This window comes from Prosopis cineraria, unplaced genomic scaffold, assembly GCF_029017545.1.
Source record: "Prosopis cineraria cultivar Desert tree isolate PC_DT_omini unplaced genomic scaffold, ASM2901754v1 PC2, whole genome shotgun sequence".
Lineage (NCBI taxonomy): Eukaryota > Viridiplantae > Streptophyta > Magnoliopsida > Fabales > Fabaceae > Prosopis > Prosopis cineraria.
In genome coordinates, this window is record NW_026555333.1 from 42805735 (window position 1) to 42832689 (window position 26955).

A 26955-nucleotide genomic window follows, 5' to 3' on the forward strand; every position below is an offset into this window, starting at 1 on the left:
TATATTGAGAAAGAAATTGCTAAAAAATTTTATCATAGACATGATAATTAATTATTCATATACCATAAAAAATTGATGAGCAAAACTTAAAAAATAAAAATATATATTTATTTTTGTTATATATATTTGTAAAATTAAATATAAATATATACATTATATTAGTGATATATATAATATGTATGTATGTATGTATAATTTTCTTTCAATATCATAGATGCTTTGTTATCTCGACCTTTCCTAATAAAATTTTCTAGCTCCACCGTAGGAAAGATATATGCTCAATAGTGGAAATCTAATGTAAACTTTTTTTACATATTATGATCTTTTATAAAAAAAAAAAGATTGTTAGCTTTTTTTGCTAAGATAAAAAAATTTTATTTAAAATTTTAATTTTTTTAATAATTCTATATTTTTCACCTCTACTCTTAAGTGAAATAAATTCCTATAATTATCAATGGTTAATTATCTTAGCGGTAATGTCACTTTCCTTACTTGGAAGAAGTCTTGGGTTCAAATCTAGTATCAGCATGTTTATTAGAAGTTATGATTGATAAAAATATAGAATAATGAGTATTTTTATAATTATTTTTTTAATTATACTTCTATTTAATTTATTACTCTTTGGAAAATATGATGCAACGAAATTATGAAACACTGATACTTCAAATTGCCTCACATATCTATATCAGTATTATGTCTGATATCAATATTCATTAATACTTTTTTTATATGTATCCATAGAGTATTGAAATATTTTTTTAATTTTAAAAAAAATTAATTTTTGATACATATCCAATACTTTTAAATTGTGACTTAATATTTTAAATCAATATTACAAGGCTTTTTTAAAAAAATTAATTTTTTAAAATATTGAGATATTAATATTTTTTTATTCCTTACATATTTTTGTGATTTCCTTTTAAAGTCAAATATTATAAATTTCTTAAAAAAAGTTTAAGATATAATATAAAGACAAAAATTATATTTTTTAATTATAAAAACATAGGAAAATAATCTTTTGGCAAACAAACCCTAAGTAGGGATTTATTGGCAAAGACTAGATTGTAGATAATTAGATATAGATAGAATAAGCATACAATTAATTATTATATTTTTCTTAATTAATATTACTATAAAGGACTATATATGCATATGAGTTTGGATTTTTTAAAATTAAAATTATATTTTATTATTTTTATAAATCTATATATGTATGTTTTGAAAATATATGATATCCTATATTTTTAAAAATCAAAATATTGACATGTCGGATATGTATTGTATATGATATGCACATTGGAATCATTTAAGGAATTTATACAAAATACTTAATGAGGCTATAATTGAAAAATATAAAAAATTTTAAAAATTAAGATTTCAACTAATTTTTTTTTAAGAATCATGGAATAGTTCTGTTGTGGTTAGGAGAGAGTATTATATTATACTCATTCTCGATCACAATATATGTCATGATTATTAATTAATTTATGTTTCTAAAAAAAGTTAGTTAAAATATTGTTCTTCTAAATTTTTTCACATTTTTCCAATTAATCATACCCTTAAATGAAACAAATATAACATTTAATATATTCAAAACATCATCATTAATAACTTGAATATAGTATAACAAAGTAAAAGTATAATAGAAAAAAAATGTATATAAAACTTATTTAGTATCTTATATTCTAGATCAAGCAGGATTTCTAAAAAATATTTTATATATTATGATATGGAGCAAGTTGATTGAAAGTTGTGCGCTCATTATTTTTCCCCTTTCTTTCTTTTTGTGCAAGAAGCAAAGAGATTTCATTAACAAAACCAAAGGATTACATATCCTCTGAAAGCAAAACAAAACGTAACCAACTAATCAAGAAGCTATATAAGAAAAGGAATCATCCAAATAGAGGAAGAAATCAAATTAAGTGAGATTAAGGAGTTATTGACAACCCAACCAAACAGGCACAACTCTTTTACAAACTCCTTAGCTTTCATCCTACAAAACTAACTTTTGAAATCAAGTCACCATATGCAAAGACAGACCTGTAGTGATACACTAAGCCAAAAAGAGGTTCGATTCCTCTAAATCTGTAGTCAATGGTCTCCTCAAAGGACCCCCCCCCCCCCATATTTTCTATCAATCACTGTTAAGACCCTGGGAGACAAAAGGCGGAGAGAAATGTCCAAAACTACATATGTGTTCATTCTGACCATTATTAACTATAGTAATAAGAATTTTTCTAGAAATACCTTTACCTGTGAGTGTAATTAATAATTTTTTTAAATTTTTCTGGTCATTTTTTGTAATTTTTAATATATTTTTTATAATTTTTTAATCAACTAACAGTTAAAATTAATATTTAGTAACAATAAAAATAATATTGCATCATTTTAAAATATTAAAGGGGAACATTCCACCAATAAAAAGTTTAGGTTTCAAACACTTCTGAATTTATAATTTAAAAATAAATTTATTATTTAACCTCACATTTAAGTAGGAGAATGACAATAAAGTTTCAAAACTTAAAATTTATGGCAACTAAATTTTTGACATAATTTCTTAAAAAATTAATTGTATATTGATTCAGATAGTCATAAATTTAAGAGTTTTAATTGTAAATAAAATATTTATAATTGCTGTTATGTCAGTGTTGTCGTCGTTGCCGTTCTCCTTAGTTCCATCGTTCATGCTGTTTCATTTTTATCTTATGTCACAGTTCATTCTTATTTAAAATATGGGAATATTTAATATTTTAATCTTTTTTTTGAAATTTTAAAAGACTTTATTGCGCATCATCATTCCAATACATCTTCAAAATTTATTTAATTAAATAAATATGACAAATTATTTTAGAAATTACCAATGCAATGATTCCTAATAATAAAAAATGTAAATTTATTAAAAAATAGTAAAATATTTTTGACATAAATGTATGAAACTAGAAATTATTATGGTCATAAAATATATAAAAAATGTATATGCAAGTCCTTATAGTTTTTCTTAATTTTGAATTAAGTCCTAGCAATTTATTTTATTTTAAGTGAGTGCTTATAATTTGATCAATTAAATTTTTTAAATCATGAAAATTAAAATTCATGAAATTTTTTTATAAATTCTAAAATTATTTTTGTTTAGAAAATTTAATAATTCATTATTAATTTAAATCTTCAAAGACTAATGTAATTAATAGATCAAATTATACTCCATCTGTTAAAAAATATAAAGTATTTTTAATAGAATCTCACATCCAATAAAGTAGTTACTTATTTTCAAACTAACGATATCTTTTCATATTTATTCTTATTAAATATTCTATAATAAATATAAAGTCATTATCAATAAGAGTACTTTTAAAAAAAGATAATGATTATACCTCAAAAGATTAAAAATGCTTTATATTTGTTAACATCCATCTCATCAAAAAATGTCTTATATTTTTAAATGAAGGGAGTAATATTTTGATTAAAATAAAATAAATTATAGAAACTTAATTTAAAATTGAAGAAAAACTGTAAGAATTTATAAATTAATTCTCCTTAAAATATATAGTATTTTTTAGTGAAAGATAAAAGAAAATATAACTTTAGACCCTATATTTTTTTTATATTTTAAATTTTTATTTTTTAATATTTTATATTTTATTCATTATAAAGATTTATAATGAAATATGAACATAGTGTAGGGGCTAAAATTATATTTTTCCTAAAGGTAAAATACTAATATTTTTTATAATATTAAAAAAATGGAAGAATCCACGTGGCATTATTTCTGGGAAAGCAAGTGAGCCGCGTGGTGGGGAGTGGGGACCGCATTGTCGTTTGCAGTTGCGACTTGAGAAGGCTCCACCGCCAGACGAGTCATGACATTGACACCGATTTGTTTTATTACTATAATGTTACTCTCTTTGTTTTGGGAGAATGGTAGTTACATTTCAAAACAGTAAATTAATATTTTTTTTTAAAAAATATATATGATATATTTAATAAAATTTTATTTTTAATAAAGTGAATACTTACTTTTAAATTAATTCTATCTTTTAAATTTATTCATATTAAATACTCTATAATATATATAAAATTATTTATCAATTAGGATTCTTTTGAAATAAAAACAATGATTATATCTCAAAAGATTAAAAATATCTTATATATTTGAACGGAGGGATTATTAGTTAAGTTTTGATAAATCTTTTATAAAACAAATTATAAGCATCAACTTAAACAATTATAAGAAAAAATTTTGTTACAATCTAAAAGTTTCATTTAATATTTAAATATTTATCTATAACTAAAATTTCTGAATTTGTAATAATTTATATTAATATTTTCAAATTTTTAAAAAAAAATTATGAAGAACTTAATTGGTATTGATTTATTATTTTAGAACCTAAATGTCATTCTTCTCCTTTTTTCCTTTCCCAACTGTGATGTTACTTGCTCAAAAATATTATACACATAATTAATAAAAATGGATTCAGTAGTGTGTTTGGATGTGTAGAAATTTGAATTTAGACAAAATCATTTTATTTATAGATATGAAAGTCCTAGGCCAAATTCATATTTTATAATAATTTATTTATAATTTTAAAATTTTTTTAGACTCTAGTGATTTTCTTTAATTCTATTTATAAGTTACTTTCAACATATTTTATCAAAATTAAGGAAACCTTAAATCTCATCAACTTTATCTCAAATTTTATGGTTAATATGCAATTTAAACTATGAACTATAAGTCCAAGAGTGATTTGAATCTTAAACTTTTAAAAAATATATTATGAATATTAAACAATTAAAATTAGGGTAATTTCACTCCACTATTAAATTTGAACAAATATCTGTCAATTATTTTAAAAATGAAATCTAATGTGCCATTTTTTTCAAATGAGGGTAAGGAAGAGAGAGAAAGTGAAATTTTATGAAAATTATACATTAGACCTCAATTTTTAAAAAACTAACAGATGTTTGTTAAAATTTAATTGTGAGGATTAAATTGCTTCAACTTTAATTATTTAAGGTTTAAAATATATTTTTTAAAAATTTACGAATTAAATTACCTTTGGATATATAGTTTAGGGTTCAAATTGTATACTAACCCTAAATTTTAATAAGTTTCCACTTTTATCCATTAATAAAGACAAAATGAACTATTTTTGATAAATTTTTTAGTATTTAATAAGAGTAGCAATATGAGAATGAATAAAGAAAATAGTGAAGTATCTTATAAATAAGATTAAAATTAATTTTTTTTCTGCCTCATAAATACAATAAAAGGAGTATCGAAATTTTATCTACTCCAATCCTCTTTTTTTTTTTTGTTCATGTTCTCACTATCGGTGTCTGTTTTTTTTTTTTTACCCCTCTCATCTCTCATGTCTTATCAATTAAATAACAGAAATAAGTTTGTTGTTTTTAATATTCCGTTTCTTTTTGCATTTTAGCTCGTCTCTTTTTCATTTTTAAAATTTTTTACACCATCCATATTTAAATAAATAGATTTTAAATCTAAAATTTGAATTCAAATCCATCTATTTAAATGCTACCTTAATTTATAACCTATATTGTAATAAATTTAAATTTCATTGTGAATGAGACTAGTAAGCAATTTATAAAAATCTTTATAAGTGTTTTTAGAAGCATGCCTTATTTCTATTAAGATTGGTCTCACATAAGCTTTGTCTATTAAAAAAATCAGACAATTACATACATAAATAATTAGCAATGAAAAAGGAACGCATAGCAAAATACTAATATGAAATCCTTGTAATGACAAAAATCATCATATATAATACATCAATAAGTTATTAAACAAAAAACAACATAAGTATAAAAAAATTGAGTTTTATATTTTTTTTGGTCAAGTACAAGAATTAGAGTTTATCGATGGTAAAAAAATATCTCTCGAGGTATTAAAAGTAATGAGTAAACTTTCCTTAAGTAAATTACTAAATATACATAAGAATTGACGAGAGCTTATATTATTTGCACTAATTTTAGTTGATTTTTCATACATTTTAAATGATTGTAGATTTTCTAATTCGCTCCAAATGTCACTTTTTAAATTAGGAAAGTTGATAATATAAAGTCTAAACCTAAGTAGGGTATATTTTGAGGGTACGATAATTGAGATTAAAAATAAGTTTTCTTTCATGCAATCATGACAAAAAGAGTCTTCTTAAAATAGGGCACAATATATTAGAAGAGAAAAATATATTAGCAAATGAAGATTATTCACCCTCAACTACTTGCTCTTGAACTCGCTTTATGCGCATCAAGTTACTTGATATGTGCCTTAATATTCTGTACAATTTCAGTGTCTTCTTCTCCAGCATTTGCTTCATTATATTCTTCATTTCTTTATCATTTTGTTCAATTCACGTGATTTTAATTGATGCCAATTGCCAGTGCACCATATTTGATTATTATTTATTTAAATCAATTATTCCCTTGCATCAAAGTTGGTCTTATTTTTTATTTGCAAATGAATATATTTAATATGAAATCAAAATATACATGATAAAATTGAAGAAAAAAGAATACTACATAATTGTTACTCCCTCCGTTTAAAAATGTAAGGTATTTTTTAAAGAGTTGGATGTTAAAAAATATAAAGTATTTTTAGTCTTTCGAGATGTAATCATTACTTTTTATTTCAAAAGTGTCCCTATTAATAGTGATTTTAAATTTATTATATGTTATTTAATATGGGTAAATATAAAAATATAGGGTTCGTTTGAAAGTAAGTAACTATTTTATTGGGAGTGAGATTCAATTAAAAATATTTTATATTTTTGAACGGAGGGAGTAATTAATTTTGAAATATAGAAATAATTTTATTAGATTAAAAAGGCAAGTCAATTTAGTAGGCATGTGAGAATTATTTATCAGTGAATTACTTAATTAGCAGAACAAATTCCATATAATGAAATTATTAATTAATTAAGTGAAATAATAACATAAACGGCTTACAAAGTTGAAAATAACATTAACGGCTAGTAAAAAATTTTAACTCAAGAACTCATTAAAAAAAACTCAAAAAAAGAAAAACGGCTAGTAAAAATTAAAGAAGTTAAGAGGAAGAGCCGATGAGGGAATCAGGAAAAGGCTTATAGCCGTTAGATACATCGGTCATCCAACGGCATAGATGCGATAAAGAATTGACCGTTGGAGCTGGTGTCCGCTCGACTCCAAGTGACACACCCTTTTGGTATATAACAATCCTCTGAATGCAGAAATTCCCAAATTTTCATATTCATTTTCAGAACTCAGAACTTATCACCGACAGAAGGAAAAGGATCATCTGAGAGAGAGATAGGAAGGAAGGAGTTGAGGAATTTTGTGTTCTGAATATTGACCGACGGTGGCGACGGACACGGACTCCGACGGAGGAGAGACGCGCAACAGTCGTCTCCAGGTGTTCCTCTCGTCGCTGTTTTCGACTATTGGAGGCGTTTTCGGGAATAACCTTCAAGAGCGGGACGCAGACATGGCTACGGGAGCTTATTTGCCAAATGAACTGCAAAGGGGTATGCGATCTTCTTCGGCTCTTCTTTGAGATTTTATGCAATCTGTTCTTCAACTTCTTTTTTCATGACTTTCTTAGGGTTTTATGACTTCAAATTTTTACTTTCATTTCAAACTAGAAAGCATACTCCTCGACGAGTCTTGTTAAAGTTTCTAGTGCATCTTTTTGCGTGTATCTTTCTGAAAATCAGGGCAAAAAATATTTCTGAAAGGAAAAGCGTTTTGTAGGTGAAAATAAGCCGAAGAATGTAGCAGCAGAAGGACGGAATCGACGTGTTCTCCAGGATATTGGGAATCTTGTGTATGTTTCTAAGCGCATCACAAGGTTTTGTTCTGTCGTTTTCTTATTTCGCTTCGCAAACCCATGTTTTTTAGTTATTAGTTAATAATAGTTTAATTGTTCTTGTTTGTCTTACAGGCAAGAAGCAGACAAGAACAAGGTGAGATATATATATATATATATATATATATTATTTTGTATTAATGATTAATAATTTTGGAAAGAAATAAACTTTTTTTTTATTTGTGTATCATATTCCAGAAACCAAGCTTTGCAACAACAAAAATATTAGCAGCAGGGAAGACTGTTCACCCAGAAGAACGTGAAGTTATTATAATTAGCTCTGATGAAGAAAGTGAGGAAGGAAAGGAGAAGGAGAAGGAGAAGGAACCAGGTAAAGCAAGGAATACAAGACAGCACTCAGCTAAGAAGAATGTGAAGACCCTCAGTGCAATCCTCTCTGCTCGAAGCAAGGTATTTCATTTCTTCTTCCTCATCCAAAGCTTCTCTGTTTCAGAACACAAATCTTGTCGTACTGTGGATCTGTGATATTGATATCTCAGAGTGGTGTGATAAATTTAAATGACTGATGAATCTCAGGCTGCTTGTGGACGTACTTACAAGCAAAAGGACCACGTGGTAGACGTTGATGCAGCCGACATTGACAATGAATTGGCAGCTGTTGAGTACATTGACGAACTCTACAAGTTCTACAAATTTGCAGAAGTAATAATCAATGTTCAATGTATTCGTATAATAATGCAACCCTTGACTCTGTCTCTCTTTGATTCAATTAACGTTTGATTTTTGTGAACCCCAGGATGATAGCCGTGTGCATGATTACTTGGGATCGCAGCCTGATGTGAATGCCAAGATGAGAGCAATCCTTGTGGACTGGTTGATAGAAGTACATCGTAAATTTGAACTCATGCCTGAAACTCTTCATCTGACAATAAACATTGTGGATCGCTTCCTTTCCATGAAGGTTGTGTCCAGAAAGGAGCTTCAGCTGGTTGGCATCAGCTCCATGCTCTTAGCCTGCAAATATGAGGAGATTTGGGCTCCAGAGGTACACTTCATTGCAACTACACTGGTGTTTGACTCAATTTATAGCTTCTTAATTGGAATTTCATATATAAAGTATCTGAAAAAGCACCACATATTGCTCATTTGTGTTGTGTAATCTAAACTATCAAAGACATGTTTGCTAATATAAGACTTGAGCAGAAACATGATAATTCATATCATATCTTTAGTCTCTAAACATGATGACATGATGGTAATTTTATACAATTCATTGCATCTAGGTTGATGTTTTACTCAATTTATAGCTTCTTAATTGCAATTTCATGTGTGTGTATATGTATAAAGTAACTGAAAAGGCACCACATATTGCTCAGTTGTGTTGTGTAATCAAAGGTAACTGAAAAAGTACCACATATTGCTCATTTGTGTTGTGTAATCTAAAGTGTCCCAGACACGTTTGATAAGGAGAGTTGAATAGAAACATGATAATTCATATCATATCTTTAGTCTCTAAACATGATGTATGTATGTATATATGCGTATAAAGTAACTGAAAAAGCACTACATATTGCTCAGTTGTGTTGTTTCTAAAGCATCAGACATGTATGATATGAGAGTGACTAAAGTAACTGATGTTTTTGCATAATAATGCAGGTGAATGACTTTGTGTGCATATCAGACAACGCCTATAAAAGAGAACAGATTCTGGTGATGGAGAAGACAATCTTGAGGAAGCTGGAATGGTATTTAACTGTTCCTACACCATATGTCTTCCTTGTTCGTTATATCAAAGCCTCTTCTCCCACTGATAAGGAGGTATGTTATTATATTGTTCATTTTGGCTGATCTAAAAGATATTCCAAGTGCCAAATCTTTGTCTTCATTAGTGTTCAACAATTTTTCTTTCTGGCAATGAATTTTTTTATAGATGGAGAACATGGCGCATTTCCTGGCAGAACTGAGCTTAATTCACTATGCCACAGTAATGTTGTATAGCCCTTCTGTTGTTGCTGCTTCTGCTGTGTATGCTGCTCGGTGCACACTTGATAGGAGCCCTTTCTGGACTGAGACTTTAAAACATTACACAGGCTTTTCTGAGGACCAACTAAGGTAGTTACAGTTATTATTATTATTATTTTTTTTTTGGTTTCAGAACACACACACACACACACACCCACCCACACGAAGAGATATATGATTAATGAGCATGTAGCAATGATGTGGCAAACTCATGGTGGTGTAGGGAATGTGCCAAGCTCATGGTGAGCTTTCACTCACTGGCTGGTGAAAGCAAGTTGAAAGCAGTGTACAAAAAATTCTGCAATCCAGATCGCTGTGCAGTTGCTCTTCTTCCCCCAGCAAGAAGCTTGTTAATTCCACATGAACAGATTTGATATTTTAGCCTGGGAAATTTCTGAGAATATGATGGATATAGTAGTAATATGGTTTTTTTATGTAGTACAACATCAGTGTTGTTTAGGAGGAGGATCATGTCTGTAATGATCACTAGGTTTCTTGGTTTGGATTTTGCTGTGTGAAAGAAACTGCAGTATTTGGTTTCTGGATAATTGTTGCCAGAATGAAGGAGAAACGGATATGCTTTTCTCCATTGCATTACGCTAATGAATTTCATTGATATGTGTAATTTTGTCCCAAAAAGAGGTTTACAAATTGAAATGAACGGAGTATTAAAATTATCGTTAAAATCGACAACTATATAACAATAATTTAAAAATAAATTAAGATGGAATTTCATAAAATTATAATTACAATGTGACCGGAATTCCATGTACCCCAGTGGCACCTGTAAGTGGCCTGTACCTGCATGTGAAAAAAAAAAAGGCTTAGCTTATAGGATTTATGGAATTCTCCAAGTATAAAACGATTTGAACTTTTTTTAATCCAGATCATACATATAAGGAAATGTAATTTAATATTTTATCTTGATTAAAAATAAAAGACAAAAGTTCACATTTAGTATTCAAATTCGATATAAAATTTTAATTTAATCTTTTAAATTTTAAAGATAAAAGATTAATTTTTAATCTTAATTCAAATAATTTTTGCTATCGATAATTGTATTTACAAAAAATTAATTTTGATATCAACATTTAAGAGTTTTGCTATTACGCACTGTTTCATTAATAGCAAGAGACAAATTAAAAAACTCATTTAAAATGGAGCCAATATCACCATAAACCAAAACATGCAAGTTTACACTCCAAAAGGGATAGAACTAAAGCTAAATGACTCTTCCGATTGGTTAGGTTAGATACAAATAGCTTCGTTAATTCTTTTGGTACAATTTTTTATGGCGGTCTCATACGGAGCAAACAAGGCAATTGAAACAAAAGTTTTTTTAAATATATTAAATATTTTAAATATAGTTAATGAGTTCATGGGTAGTTTGAGAGGACTCAACATTTGTTGAGTAAAAAAGTTTAACAAATTTAATAATACTTTGACTCAATTGAAACTCTCTCATTAATTCATAATGAGTTCTACTAATTACTTATTTTTTATTATTATTAATGAAATTAGAAATTTTATTATGTAAAATTAGACTGTTACTTTTGATTATGTACCCATCAAATCTCTATCAATAATTTTAATATATTTATTTTTGACATTGCCCCTTTTAATTATAAGAATTTTTTGTACTGACATGATTCAGCATGTCATGTCAGTTAGCACAGTCTTTTCACGGGCTTCCATTCAAAAAAAAAAAAAAAAAAAAGAACATGCAAGTTTACCAAGCCGACGGAAAATTTTTGAAACGGCAGTAGTGTCTGCGAAGCGAAACTCGCGCCGAGGGGAAATACCGGAAGAGCCAACACCCCCACAGAGACGATCGATTTCTCTCCGATTTGAACACACGCAGAGACACTAGCCAATTTTCCATGTTCGTTAGCCATGTTCTCAAGAAAAATCCTCTAACCTCAATATTTTCTTCCCCCATCAAAATCCAATTCCTCTCATTCTGTAGTGCCTCCTCCTCGCTTTGCAATGTTCAGATTCAGATTGACCCAAATCTTCTCGAACTCTGCTCTCTCTCCCACAACCTACCCCAAATCAAGCAAGTTCACGCCTTTGGGATTCTCACTAGCTTCCTCCCCGCTAGTGTCTCTCTCGCTGCTTCCCTCATTCTTCAATACGCCTCATATGGAGATTCCAGAACTTATCGGTTTCTTTTTCAGCAAACTGTGGGGCTATGTCGCAATGCTTTCTTCTGGAACACCCTTGTACGGGCTAACTCCATTGCTGGTGTTCGCGATGAGTTGAGGACCTATAACCAGATGGTTCGTTCAGGCATTCGACCTGATGGACATACCTTCCCTTTTGTTCTGAAGGAGTGTTCGGATTTTTCGGAGCTTCAAAAGGGTATGGAGGTTCATGGTGTTGCGTTTAAGCTGGGTTTTGATGGGGATGTTTTCGTTGGTAATACCCTTATGCTGTTATATGGTAATTGTGCACATATAATTGATGCAAAGAGGGTGTTCGATGAAATGTGTGAGAAGGATAAGGTATCGTGGAATACCATAATAGGTTTGTCTTCTCTTAATGGTTTTAACGCGGAGGCACTTGAGTACTTTAAAGGAATGAGTATGATGTCTGGCTTTAAACCGGATTTGGTTAGCATAGTCAGTGTCTTGCCAGTCTGCGCTGACACTGGAGATCAGATAATGGCAAGACTAGTGCACTGTTATGTTTTGAAGGTTGGTCTGTCGGGCCACGTAAAAATTGAGAATGCATTGATAGATGCTTATGGGAAATGTGGGAATGAAAAAGCTTCAAAGAAAGTGTTTGATGAGATGGTTGACAGAAATGAGGTTTCCTGGAATGCAATTATCACTAGTTTTACTTATACTGGGCGCAATATGAATGCCTTGGAAGCTTTAAGGTTGATGATTGATTCAGGAATGACACCAAACTCAATTGCCATTTCTAGTATGCTGCCAGTTTTAGGAGAATTAGGACTTTGTAAACTGGGAAAGGAAATTCATAGCTTTTGTTTAAGGATGGGGTTTGAATCTGATGTTTTCGTTGCTAACTCGTTGATAGATATGTATGCAAAAACAGGGTATCCAAGGATGGCATGCTCTGTCTTTCACAACATGGGTGTCAGAAACATCGTATCTTGGAATGCTATGATTGCAAACTTAACTCAGAACAGGTTGGAATTTGTAGCTTTAGACCTAGTAAAGAAAATGCAAACTTATGGTGAAATTCCCAACTCTGTAACCTTCACAAATATTCTTCCAGCTTGTGCAAGATTAAGTTTCCTGCACACTGGCAAGGAACTACATGCCAGGATAATTCGCGCTGGATATGCCTTTGATTTGTTTATTTCTAATGCTCTGACTGACATGTATTCAAAATGTGGGGGCTTAAGTCTTGCTCAAAATGTCTTTGACATATCTGTTAGAGATGAAGTTTCCTATAATATACTAATTATAGGCTACTCTCAGACGATTGATTGCTTGGAATCGCTAAATTTGTTTAAAGAAATGAGACTTTCAGGAATGAAGCCAGATAATGTTTCCTTCATGGGTGTAATATCAGCCTGTGCAAACCTGGCTGCAATAAAGCAAGGCAAAGAGATTCATGGCTTTCTCGTAAGGAAGCTTTTACACACTCATCTTTTTGCAGCAAATTCACTCTTGGACTTGTATACAAAATGTGGTCGAATAGATATTGCTTCTAAGATATTTGAATGTATTGAAAACAGAGATGTAGCTTCATGGAATACAATGATTTTGGGCTATGGAATGCTAGGTGAATTGGACACTGCAATTAACTACTTTGAGGCAATGAAGGAAGATGGTGTGGCATATGATTCAATTTCATTTATTGCAGTTTTATCAGCTTGTAGCCATGGTGGGCTACTTGAGAAGGGAAGGAAATACTTTATGGAGATGAAGGATCTTAATATCGAGCCAACACACATGCACTATGCTTGCATGGTTGATCTCCTTGGAAGGGCTGGTCTTATGGAAGAAGCAGCAAACCTTATTAGGGGACTCCCTATTGCACCAGATGCTAATATATGGGGTGCACTGCTTGGAGCATGCAGGATATATGGCAATGTAGAATTGGGACGTTGGGCTGCTGAACATTTGTTTGAGTTAAAGCCTCAGCATTGCGGGTATTATATACTTCTTTCAAATATGTATGCAGAAGCTGAAAGATGGGAGGAGGCTGACAGAGTTCGGCAGTTGATGAAATCAAGGGGAGCGAGGAAGAATCCTGGTTGTAGCTGGGTTCAAATTGGAGACCAGGTGCATGCATTTCTTGTTGGCGAGAAAATTGAGGGCTTAGATTCTGGCGTTTGGCTATCAGAATGTTGAATTTCCTGTTGTGGGGACTTGGATCCTTTCATTGTCTTGGTAAATTGACTGTTTAATGTTTCGTGTGAGAGAGAGAGAGAGAGAGACAGAGAGCTTGTGTGTAAAATTTAGATGCACATTGTAAAATCTACTGCTTAAGTGGATTATACAGAAAGGAATCTCTCTCTCTCACACAAAATTGATATGGTCAATTTTCTAAGAAATTGAGAAAGATCCAAATCTTTTGGCTTATTGCTGTGACCTCTCTGGAGCAATGTCTAAGAGATAGGATTGTATAGTTGAAGGCATCTGACCGTATTACTTTATACTCCTTCAGTCCTCTTTATAAATTATTTCTATTAATCTCATTAATATCAATATTCTTATATAACAAATTCAAAAGGTGGTGTTATATTACTTCTTTTCTTTCACAAAGAGTAATTTTAAAAATATTTTTTAAATATTATTTAAAAAGTCACACCGTAACTTAGAAATGAGAGTAAATAGATCTTTTAAAATTTGTCTTATAAATGAGACCGGAGGGAGTATTTTTTTTGGCCAAATAAACCACATTCTATTTACTGGCATGAAATTTTTCAAGACGTACGAGGCATGTATAGTAGTTGTAACATGGAACAGAACACAAGGCAAGCAGGGATTTTTGGTTTGATTTCCTTTAATTAATCGTTAGTGATGCATGCTTCATCTCAACAAGTCGAGGCTTTTTGTTGGATGGTGAAATATGTAATCTTCAAATTTGATTTAAATGGTTCGGATTTATTTTTTATTTATATTTTTATATAATGAAATAAAAATTTTAAAAGGATATAAAAATAAAATAATATTAAATTTGCATTGTTCAGTTTTAATTTGGACAATTCAGGTGATAATCACTCACTCAAACCTTATTTTGAGCATTCTTTCCTTTGTTGACAAATGGACTTTTAAGCGTCATATTATCATTTGCATCATAATTTAAATTATTTTATACTTTGAAATAGAGGGTTGTCTACGATGTAAAGGAAGAAAAATATGGCCAACTCGCTTTTTCACCCATTTACATACATACCCATAGAACGTTTTCAAAAATGCAGTTAACAACGTTACGCTTATCATAACATAAAGTGCATTATTTGAAGTCCATCTAAACTTCTGATTCTTTAGGTTATTTAAGTTCGAGAAAGATTTGCCCATTTTGATATTTTCAGAATATACTCGAGCTCGGAGATCACACGAAAGTTAGACAGCAATATTCACCTGCTTCACGAGTTTAATTCAAATCTGTTTTGGCTTGTCATGTTGCTGAAAGATTATTTTCTTTAGAATGCACTATCCTTTGCATGATATTCCTCAGTTTCCTGTATCCTAAAGATCTTGCCAATGCAGACACTTGGGGAAAAAAAAAACTGAAAATACTTCTATCACGTTGCACACCAAAATTTATAATGGATTATAAGAGGAGATAGAGTCGGTCAACAAACAAAATTAGGGGTCTAGAATGAGGCATTAGCGTCTGGCAGGGCAAGATTTCAGAGGTTCAGCAACTCAAGTATTATGCATCAAACTCTCTGTTACCAAGAAAATAATCATGTATCCAACTTACAAAGGAAGATGGTCAAGAGTATTCCTTTACTTACTACAAACTTTTCAAGCTGCTTTCTCAGGTTCTCTAGCTTCATCTTGCCCAAGATGCCTAAGATTCATACAGGCAGAAATTTTTAACTTTGTTACAAATGATAGTATACTGTTAATGGAAACATATGTAAAGCAAATTAAGATAGAACGGGGCAAAAAAAAAAAAAAAAAAAACTTAGAGCTACTCCTAGCTGCCACTAAATGCTACGATTTGTGACAGACCACAGCAGTGCATGAGGATTCCTGGTCTACAACCCACAAATTCAACTCTTCAAGCCATTTCTGAATTGATTCGAGTCCCATTTCAGTTGACCAATACACCAACTTTTTGTTCCCTAAATAAGATTTATTAACATTACCAGATCCAATCTTCACGCCATAAGTAGTCTCATCAAGTTTTTTACACTTTGCACCATTTTCTTCTAACAGGTTTGCCATAACATGCACAAAACTTGGCTTACCATGGGAAAGTGAAATTTTTCTGGCCAGATCCTCTACCATGGCTACGACTTTTGATACGAAGTTATTGTCCCACATTTTCTTAGCAGTATTTGAGCTTCTGGCATAAAAGAGTTCCAAGCTTGTTGCAAGAAAGAAATCATCGTTGGGATCCTTGGACTCTAAATCTAAAAATAGATCAGCACTGAGAAAAAGCATGTTCCCATCAACCACCCACGAGTTATACCCATTTTCCATAAATTTTTTAATTATATAAGCCTTTGCCAAAATGCTCTTGACGGCCTCAAACTGTGAACCTTGAGAAGTAAGCTTATACAATCCAACCGTTTTGACAAATTGGTCTATATTAATCACAGGATGTCCCCTCCTTGCCAGATCAAATAAGAAGTCAGACTCAGGGCCAAAAAGTATATAATTCCTGATATTTAACCTTTCAAAGTGACACAATAAATTTCTAGTTAGAGAATCTGAAATCTCACAAAGGTTCACCAAAAAGACACTGTCCTGATTCTTCAAATAGGGAAGCAAGAGTCCAAGTTCATCCATGTTCGTGACAACCCTTCCAGGGATTACTTCTCTGAAACAAAAATCAAACCATTTTAAACTACTCAACGGGTGCATTTCCAAAATATTGAAATCAAGAGATCTGTCATCTAGTAATTGAGAGTCAGGTCCAGCAGTTTTCCCATAGTTGACTCCAGGATCTCTGTGAGAAACACTCAAAGCTCTCTCATGCAAAAAGTTTGTGTAAATATTGAAGTAACCACGGGATTGAATAAATTTGATGAACCAAGGAGTCCATATTCTCTCTCCCATTTTTTTGTACCACCCTGTAGTTACCTGCACAAGGTTTTAGAACTGAAATTAGGTACAAACTGCTAACTTAACAAAGTTAGGCGGCCAACAAAACCAGAAATGGGATGAGAGGATAGTACAAAGAATTTTTAAAACATAATTAAGGTGAAGGTTTATGATTACCATCCCCTCAAGAAGTGGCCTTATGTCCTTTGCCTTGTTCTTGTCATACCACAACCTAAACTCTTTCCATGGCTTTGGAAAAAGAATTTGACCCCATGTGCCAACCAATTGATACAGGAAAAGTCTTGTCTCATCACCCAATTGCAATTTGTTTCCATGTTTACCTGAGTTGGAAACCAATGGTTATTAGTAAAACATGGGTAAATAAAAGTTATGAAAGTTTTAGTGATTAACAATAACCACAGTCCACAAATACAGTCTTGGAGCATATATATTTGCCTTGTTTCTCACTGACATGATATAATGTGAAGTGAGTTAAAAACTTTCGGGACTGAATTATGCACGGATAAAATTCAGGAACTAGATAGTGAGGCAAATGTTTTTTAAAAACTGAAAATCATATTTCCTAAGTACTTTTGTGATAAACCAACAGAAGAAAATTACCAGAGGAGAGAATAACGTAGTGAAGAAGAGGGAAGTCACAGAGTTATTCTTGCCAAGAGTTTGACCATTCTCTAGTTTGTAATAACCATAACCAATTTCAAAATAATACAAGGTGCAACCATGTGGAACTTCTTTTCGCTTCATAGATGTCTTCTACATCTACACAACAGCTAAGCCCCAAATCCTGAATACATCGTGAAGGGCATAGTCACACCCAACTAGAGGAGTTCCCTTACATTAAAACAATGCGTCCGTAATACCATGCTTTAACTTATTATGCTATGAGAATAACTTTTATTGATGCTCTGACTAAAGATCCAAACTAGGCCTGCTTGAGGGAACACCATAGACTACATGCGCTCCCATCTAATTACCCCTAGGATAATTATCAGGTTTGTCCAATAAGGAATTGAATCCAAAAACCTCAGAAGCAGTGAGCAATTAGTTAGTATAAATCTGATTGCTCACTTAAAAGAGAATCTATAGAAGTCATTTATATCATTATTGTCTCTACTTTTAACACAGACGATATCATCTATGAAGCTGCCATATTTTTGGAATATTTACCTTCAGCCGATTTCAACAAAACAAGTGAAGCATGCTTCTTAAGGTGAAAAAAATGAGATAATAGTACCTGGAACAAACCTTGGTCGTTGCAATGAAGCTCCATAAATTGATGGGCTATAATTCGAAGCATTGTAGTAGAAATTCACAATCAAGCTCTTAATGAACTCATAATAAAGCGGCGAAACCTCCAAATCATCTTCAACAATAAAAACAAACTCGTTATCAGAACTTGGCCACCACGCCTCCAACCACTGCGCCTGCAAACCTACATTGGTCGTCCGATAATGCACAAGCTTCTCACCGAATTTCCAATCAAACCCATCAACAAATTCCAAAATCCGATGCGATTCGCTTAGTTTTTGATCCAAAGTAGTAGACGACCCATTTTGGTGGGCGAAATGGTCGATGTAAACATGGAGGTGGACACGATCGCCAAGGTAATCGGCATTGGCCAGGGACAGGATGCACCGAGAGAGTGAATCGAGGCGGTTAAAGCCAAGAACTTTGACGATGAAAGAAAAATTGGTTAAACTGGGATTGTAGCTTTGAGCGTGGATGGGGTTAGAGACAGTCAAATTAGGGTTAAATTCAGAGGTTGAAGGTGGGAGAGAAGAGTGGTAGTAGGAGTAAAAGAAGAAAGCAGTGAGAGAGATGAGAACGAGAGGGAGGAAATGCCTTTTGGGTCCCACCATTGTTGTTAAGGTTTCATGGAAATTCAAATTACAAGATGGAAAGTGAAGGCTCTCTACCTTGCTGGTTGCCTGAGGGGGAGCTGATGTAGAAGAAGCCGAAGACGAAGATAAATCCTTGCCGATAGGCGATAGAGGATCTTTTTTTCTTTTTGACTGAAGAAATCGATAGAGGATCTTTGGCAAAATGTTCTGTGCTTCCTTCTATTTTTTTTAATACATATATATATATTCAAAATTTTCAAATATTTAAATTTAAGGAAAAAGAAAATGACTGAGATGCACCTGCAAAACAATTTTTGGAAAAAAAAAAAAATGATTGAGAATAGAAGAGAACGGCTTGCACATGCTGGTGAGACAGATTTAAACTTGTATGTGTAGTTGTGATCGGCGAAGAAGGACGTAGACCACGGAGCAATGGTCGGTGACGTTGAGGAGTATTCAGTCGAGTTCGACGGTGACGGCATTGGAGGTTTTTGTTAGGGTGGGTTCGACGAGTGTTGTGTGAAACTAGTGTTGCTGGTGTAGTTGTTGTCCTGAGGAGTTTGAAGACACTCTACATGTGATGAGACAGTGCCCTGAAGTTAAGGAAGTGTGGATGAAATTATTACGCCCTTCTCAAAGACGGGCTTTCTTTACCACAGACTTACGTGAATGGTGCAAGATGAATCTCAAGATTCAGGTAACAGTTAATAATTTCAAGTGGTGTGATTTGTTTGCTGTTCTGTGTTGGGCAATATGGAAACGTAGGAATGAGAGAGTTTTTGAGGGACGAAGATCGACTACAGTGAGTGTCATCACACAAGCTACTGTTATCCTTAACTGCATGAACGTGGCTAACTGTCGTTTATAAAATACATCTATTGCTGGCATTCGTCCTAATAATCAGGTGGATATGACTATCTTAGCTACTGATGACCTCTTTGTTTATGTTGATGGGGCTTTTGCGGCTGCTACTAATTCTAAGGGTTATGGAGGTCTAGTTAAGGATACCAAAGGGAATATCATTGAAGCTTTCATGCTTCGTTTAGAGAAGGGGGATAATCTGACGGTAGAATTATGGGCTTGTTATATGGGTCTAAAGTGTGCTTGGGATATCAAAACCAAGCATGTAAGAATCCATAGTGATTGTCATGAAGCACTGTCTCTGTTAAGAGCCAATAATTACGACCTTCATGAAGACTGAGAGCTTATTGCTGAAATTCAACAAATACTTCAAAGAGACTGGCAGGTTGATATGAGATGCATTGGAAGGGAGTTCAACTCAGAAGCTGATTCCTTAGCGAAACGTGCCTTATCTCTCCCCATGGGTCTTCACGTAGTGGCTGGTGACTCTATTCCTTCATTCATGGAGGAGTTTTAGTTTTTATTTGCTGTTGTTTTGATTGTTTCTTATTTATAAAAAAAACTAGTGTTGCTGGTTCACTTCTGCCATTTCTTCTCCATGCTTGTATTGTGTTTTATAAGGGATTTGAGGGAATAAATATTTCTTCTCCATTTGGTTTCCGTAGTTACATTCAGTTGAGTTTAGTTGTGAAATGTCTATGCTATTTATGTTAATATTATGATAATTTTTAAGCATTATGAATATGAAATGTGCTGAAAGCAGGTTAAGAAGTTCAGAAGTCTGAAGTCTTCCCCAGCTCTTCCTGTTGAAAAATATATAACATATTTTAAAGATTAAATATTAAAAAATATAAAACATTCTTAATGTTTTAAGGTGGGTATAATTAATTGTTGAAATATTTATTTATGAATTAACATTAATTAATAAGTAAAAGTAAATTGGTTTTTATGATCTTGTGTGGACCGTGATAGGTGGACCACACAAGTGAGCCCAATGGGTAGAGGCCCAACCTATAACCTAGTAGCCGTCAGTTATTTCCTATCTCTTAACTAACTGAGTCAAAGATAATAAAATATATAATTATTTTATTATTTAATAAGGCGATTATCAATATGATCCTTATAAGTCGATCAGTCGATAACCATTAAACACACGACTCATTTTTTTTACTGCTCCATTATCTCTACACTCTCTGAAGACTCTGGGAACCAGTGGGTTCTGCATTTGTCTACACTTGGGGTAATCGAGCTTTTTCAAGCGATCAATGAATTCTTCATGTACGCATACATTACTTTACTTATTTATATGAACTGAGATATACAAATTTAACACGTGGCATCAGAGCCTCGTTATAATCATTAATTTATATATCTCAATTCCTTTTATGTATATGATGATATATATTGATAGCAATTCATGCTTATATGATAATAATTTTTCTTATGAGTCTAAGAATTTTATATCTTGTCATATTTGCGAAGAAACCATAGACAAGATCTTCAAATATTTTGTTATGTGAATTTGTTTTTCATGAATTTCTATCATTTTTTCTTTTCTTCTTGGCATCATCATCATCAAGCTTCACCAAATTCTTCAATTTTGAATGAACTTTCACCTTCTTTGTTGTGAGTCATTGCCATTGTCAATCGGCGAAAATAGCTACCGGAGATTCTCCTTCACAGCGTCACTATTGTTCTAGTTGATGTAGAGTCGCCTTTCTCCTTGCTGTGACCTCACTGTTAGAAGTGACTGCGGCATCATTTGGAGCTGGCGGCGCGGTGGAGGTTCTAAAGTCTCTAGAGATAGGGACGGCATTGTCTCCCCTAGCTCCAAACGATGGCATCTCCCTGTCTCTGAGCTCTCTTGGTTCACAGCTGCCCCCTGCTGGAAGGGGAAGCAGAAACGGGTTAGAAATCGGATCCTAGAGATTCGATTTCATGTATGTTGGGCCTAAAATTTCGTCTGGGCCCAAATCTATTTTAAAAAATAGAGAGAGAGAGAGACAGTTATGTTTTAATGGGGCTGGTCCACTTCAATTTTTTTATCAAACTAGTATTGGACCCAAATCGTATGGGCCCAATACAATGCGACAAATATTTTTTTTTCAGTTAATTATGTTTTCAGCCTCAATTTAAATTACCTCCTGGGCCATAATTTCTTGAATTTTTGCTATAACCCTAATAAATTTCTTGAAATTATATTTGGTCCCTTAACTTTTAGAATTATAATTTTGACCTAAATCTCTTTCAGAATTACCTATTTACCCCTAGACACCTTTCAATAAGTCCTATATTTGTTCCCTAATTCCTAAAAGACCTCAAGGACTTTTGAAATTATTTTGTTTTATCCTAAGGTCATAAAACTTGTGACTTTGTGAGTTATTGATAATATTTAGGATCTTGTAACATTGATAATGGACATATCCTATAGGTGTGACATTATTAATGTGATTTTGATAGTTGGTTTTGAGGATAGACTAATAGCACTCCTTTGATATGTTAGATATTTGTTGTACCCTATAGGTATGGAAATGTTTAATGCATTATTTTGCATGGACTTTTGTATAAACTAAATCTTTATGATATGTGAGCCTTCTTGGTGCATGATTATAGTTACATAATTGATAATTGCTTGTTGGGGAATTTTATTTTTATAATTATGTTGTGCACGCATAATTAATATTTCTCATTTTTTGTTTTGCGATTTCAGTTTCTGCTTTTACGTAATTATCTTTTGTAAAGGCTCTCAATGAGACTAACTATAATGAGTGGAAAGAGTCCCTGAATATGTATCTGACCATTTTTGAGAAAGATTTAGCTCTTAGAGAACCCAAGCCTGCGGATCTCTCTTCAAAGTCTAGTATTTCTGAAATGGTCTTCCATAAATAATGGAGTGAGTCCAACCGAATCTATCTAGCGTTCATCAAGTATACAATTGAAAAGGAAATTAGGGACAACATTCCTAAAAAAGATACTACAGTGGAATACTTGAAGGCTATTGGTAACAAATACAAGAAGCTTGGCAAGACTCAAAAGAACTACTATTTATCACTTCTTGACAATACTCAATATGACAGAGTTTCTGGTGTCAGGGAACACATTCTAAAGCTTGTTCATTGCTATAACAAGCTTAAATGATATGGAATTGACTTGGGTAAAAGTACCTTAGTTACAGTGTTCTTCAATCATTGCCACCGGAGTACGCATTCTTGAGGATTTCATGCAACTCACAAAAAGTTGAATGGTCTATTGACCAGATGATATCAATAGTTACTCAAGAAGAGGAAGCTATAAAAAAAAAATTTCTCTTACTTAGTAAACTATGTTTCTCATGGCTCTAGCAGTAAATTTGGAGGATCGTATAAGAAAAAAGGGAAGAAGCATGAGGCCCCAAAACCTAATAATCCAACTTGTATGAAGGATGGTGATAAGAGTAAGAAGTCAAGGAAGAAATCCTTTAAGGCGTTATGCAATTATTGCAAGAAATCAGATCACATTAAAGCTAATTGCTTCAAATTGAAGAACAAACAAGAAAGTGAAGGTATAATTCTTCCAATTGTCCCTCTAGCTCTAGTTTGTTTTGAATCTAACACCATTAAAACTTCCTTTGACTCATGGTGGCTGGATTTTAGTGCCACTGTACATGTTGTGAATTCTCTACAAGAGTTAAGAAACCAAAAGATTCTAAGTGAGGCATAGAGGTCGATCTTTGGCATAGCAAGGAGCAAGGCATCAGTTGAATGCATTGGAAGTATTTCTTTATATTTAAAGTCTGGTCATGTTTTAAATTTGAACAATGTTATGTATGTACCTTCTACAAAGAGGAATTTAATTTCAACTTCTGCATTGGATATTTATGGCTATTCATTCTTCTAAGAAAATGGGAAAATTGATATTTGTTTTGATTCCATTAATGTTGGTTGTGCTTCCTTGATATATAGTTTATATTGATTGAATGATTGGTCACTTGAACTTCCTAATCTCCATATCAATGCTGCCATTAGGCATAAACGTCAAAGGCTCAATGATAATTCTTCCATGTTATGGCATCGTCATTTAGGTCATATCTCTAGAGAGAGATTGGAATGCATGGCCAAGCAAGGTGTCTTACAAGATCTTGATTTCTCAAATTTTGAGACTTGTGTTGATTGCATAAAGGGAAAATTTCCTGCTAGAGCTAGACTCAAAGGGCTAAAAAGGTCTGAAAATACTTTAGACCTAATCTATACTGACATCTAGGGACCTATCACACCTCCAACTATGGGTGGTTTCAGATATTTCATTATCTTCACAAATGATTACTCTTGTCATGGATGAATTGAACTTTTGCGTGAAAAGGGCAAGTCTCTTAGTGCATTTAACGCAGCAGTTGAATTGAAACCTGGCATGTTGATCAAATGTGTGAGATCTTATAAAGGAGGAGAATTTTATGGGAGATATACTGAGACTAGCAGGAACCTTGGACCATTTGCTTTGTATCTTTAAGAGCATGGCATTGAAGCTTAGTATACTATGCCTAGCACCCCACAGCAAAATAGGGTTGCAGAAAGGAAAAATCATACTCTCATAGATATGGTTGGAAACATGATCAGTCACTCTTCATTGCCAGAATTCTTGTAGGGTGATGTGCTTAAAATTACTGTTTATATTTTGAATGAAGTTTCTAGCAAGTCAGTTTCAAAGACTCCATACGAGTTGTATTTTAGAAAGACTTCCACGCTGAAGCATATGCGAGTTTAGGGTTGTAAAGTACAGGTAAAACCTTACAATCCATAACAGATGAAGCTTGATGCCGAAACTATTAATGGTTTCTTTATCGGCTATTGCATCGGGTCTCGTAGGAACAGATTCTATTGTCCAAATCACACTACCAGGGTTATTGAATTTGACCGAGCTTATTTCTTTGAAGATGCCTTAGACAGTGGGAGCTCTGTGCTTAGGCATATCACTTTACATGACGAAAGCAATATTTTGCCTATGCCTATCGTGGCAACCCCTCATGTTGACAAAAATAATTCCATAGATTAGGATGAAGTTAAAGATGAACCACCTTTAGAGGGTGATGAGGATCTAGTTGTTGAACTAAGATGGTCTCAAAAGGTTCACAAATCTGCTATTCCAGATGATTACATGGTGTATTTGTAGGAATTTGATTCAGATGCTATTGATATTTTAGATCCGATATCTTATCAAGAGGTTATTTCTAACTCGCATTCTTCTGAATGGTTGGAGGCTATGAGTGAAGAAATTGCCTCTATGTACCGCATTCACTTATAGGAGCTTGTAGAGCTACTAAAGGGTTTTAAATCAGTGGGTTGCAAGTAGATCTTTAAAACAAAATGAGGAGCTAGAGGTGAAATTGATAGGTACAAAGTCAGACTTGTAGCTAAGGGCTACAACCAGAAAGAAGGTATTGATTACACAGAGACCCTCTCTTCAGTATCCACTAAAGATGCTTTTAAAGTGGCAATGGCTTTAGTTGCACAATTTGATCTTGATCTTCACCAGATGGATGTCAAGACTGCGTTCTTGAATGGTGATTTGTATGAAGAAGTCTACATGACACAACCTGATGGTTTTGTTAAATCTGATAAAGAACATCTAGTATGTAGATTGAAGATATCCATCTATGGTCTAAAACAAGCCTCTAAGCAGTGGTATCTGAAGTTTGATAAAGTTATCACCTCACTCAATTTTGTTGAGAATGTCTTAAATCAGTGTATCTATCAGAAATTTGATGGGAACAATTTTGCCATTCTTGTTCTTTATATTGATGATATCTTGTTAACCAACAATTCAATGAATTTCCTCAATAAGATAAAATACCTATTATCTCGCCATTTTGACATGAAGAACATGGGTAAAGCCTCCTTCATTCTTAGGATACAGATTCATCGTGATAGATCTCTTGGTATTCTTGGTTTATCACGAACCACCTATATTGAGCGGGTACTTAGGAAATTCAGAATGGATTCATGTTCTCCTTCACCTGCTCCTGTATAGAAAGGTGAGCTATTGTCAGAGTTATAGTGTCCCAAGGATGATAAGAAGAGGGCTAAAATGAGAAAGATACCATACGCTTCCATTGTCGGCAACCTAATGTATGTTCAAGTGTGTACTCGACCAGATATAGCCTTTGCTATTGGAGTGTTAGGTTGATACTTAAATGATTCAGGTCTGGATCATTGGAAAGCTGTTAAGAAAGTTATGAGGTATCTTTAAGGTACGGAGAATTATATGTTAACTTATAGAAGGTCAAATTCTCTTGAGGTTGTTGGGTATTCTGATTATGACTTTAAGGGATCAGAAGATCTTGAAATTGTTAGCTTTTCAGATTCAAATTTTGCCTCTTGATTAGATGATCGTAAATCCATGACCAGCTACATTTCCATGCTATCTGGAGGAGCTATTTCTTAGAAAAGTGTGAAACAGATACTTACAGCAATTTCATCTATGGAAGCTAAGTATATTGCTCATTTTCACGTTATATGGCTAAGAAAGTTGATATCTGGCATGTGCCTAGTTGAGTCAATATCACATCTTCTAACAATTTATTGTGATAACAAATTGCAGTATACTATACTAATAACCATAGAAATTCTAGTTTTACAAAGCATTTTGATATCAAACTTATGTTTGTGAAAGAGAAAATTATTAAGTTTTAGACCCGTGTGGTACACATTCTTGGCACGTAGATGCTTGCAGATTCGCTGACCAAGGGTTTACTCGTAGAAGTTTTTTAAAATCATGTAATTTATATGGGTATTGTGAATTCCTTTGATGCCTTGGTTTAGTAGGAGTTTAGGAATCTTTGTGTTATAATTTCTCTTTAGACTTTGTTTTCTTTTGTGAGTTATGTTTAGTTCAGTTAGATGCGTCTATATCATTTGTATCTCCGTAGGATTCAATAATTTCATTATGGTACGCTATGCATGTCACTTATTTCCTTATAAAAATCAGTGATTTATGTTGTTATCTTACTAAGCTGTGTTTGAAATAAAATTTCATATTTTATTCAGATTATGAGACATCATATCACTTGTTTTTCCATAAGATCTAGTGATTTTGTGAAGTTTTATTTTTTGAATTTTGTTTGTGGCTTGTTTATACTACTTGCTTAATTAATGCAATTCAAGTGGGAGATTGTTGGAATATTTATTTATGAATTAACATTAATTAATAAGCC

At 32.5% G+C, this 26955-nt stretch overlaps 3 protein-coding genes across 4 annotated transcripts; 2 read left to right on the forward strand and 1 right to left on the reverse strand.

The window, feature by feature from the left end:
- The first annotated feature begins 7259 nt into the window (after window positions 1-7259).
- Window positions 7260-10419, forward strand: LOC129303739 (G2/mitotic-specific cyclin S13-7-like). Of its 2 annotated transcripts, none has more exons than XM_054943244.1 (9): window positions 7260-7520; window positions 7747-7819; window positions 7937-7958; window positions 8060-8272; window positions 8399-8524; window positions 8619-8867; window positions 9479-9640; window positions 9753-9934; window positions 10068-10419. In XM_054943244.1, the coding sequence occupies exons 1-9, from the start codon at window positions 7481-7483 to the stop codon at window positions 10216-10218; spliced, it is 1218 nt and encodes a 405-aa protein (XP_054799219.1). In that variant the 5' UTR covers window positions 7260-7480; the 3' UTR covers window positions 10219-10419. The 2 variants fall into 2 exon arrangements, with proteins under 2 accessions (XP_054799219.1, XP_054799218.1); XM_054943243.1 differs by having other exon boundaries at window positions 7747-7843; window positions 10068-10418.
- A 1196-nt stretch (window positions 10420-11615) lies between these two features.
- On the forward strand, window positions 11616-14541 carry LOC129302155 (pentatricopeptide repeat-containing protein At4g14170-like). The gene has a single exon (XM_054940836.1). It carries the CDS (start codon window positions 11725-11727, stop codon window positions 14170-14172), a length of 2448 nt encoding a protein of 815 aa, XP_054796811.1. The 5' UTR covers window positions 11616-11724; the 3' UTR covers window positions 14173-14541.
- Window positions 14542-15701: 1160 nt separating this feature from the next.
- LOC129301855 (uncharacterized) lies at window positions 15702-19106 on the reverse strand. Its single transcript, XM_054940467.1, has 3 exons — window positions 18302-19106; window positions 17224-17387; window positions 15702-17085 (listed from the first exon to the last, which is right to left on the reverse strand). The coding sequence occupies exons 1-3, from the start codon at window positions 18924-18926 to the stop codon at window positions 15991-15993; spliced, it is 1884 nt and encodes a 627-aa protein (XP_054796442.1). The 5' UTR covers window positions 18927-19106; the 3' UTR covers window positions 15702-15990.
- Between the last annotated feature and the right edge of the window lie 7849 nt (window positions 19107-26955).

Coding starts and splice junctions, on each gene's coding strand:
- LOC129303739 (XM_054943243.1), top strand. CDS start 7,481: ATGGCTACGGGAGCTTATTTGCCAAATGAACTGCAAAGGG. Junction 7,959..8,059: donor AAGAAGCAGACAAGAACAAG/GTGAGATATATA, acceptor ATCATATTCCAG/AAACCAAGCTTTGCAACAAC. Junction 8,868..9,478: donor AGGAGATTTGGGCTCCAGAG/GTACACTTCATT, acceptor ATAATAATGCAG/GTGAATGACTTTGTGTGCAT.
- LOC129302155 (XM_054940836.1), top strand. CDS start 11,725: ATGTTCGTTAGCCATGTTCTCAAGAAAAATCCTCTAACCTCAATATTT.
- LOC129301855 (XM_054940467.1), bottom strand. CDS start 18,926: ATGGTGGGACCCAAAAGGCATTTCCTCCCTCTCGTTCTCATCTCTCTC. Junction 17,388..18,301: donor ACGACCAAGGTTTGTTCCAG/GTACTATTATCT, acceptor TTTCCAACTCAG/GTAAACATGGAAACAAATTG. Junction 17,086..17,223: donor GGCCACTTCTTGAGGGGATG/GTAATCATAAAC, acceptor AACCTTGTGCAG/GTAACTACAGGGTGGTACAA.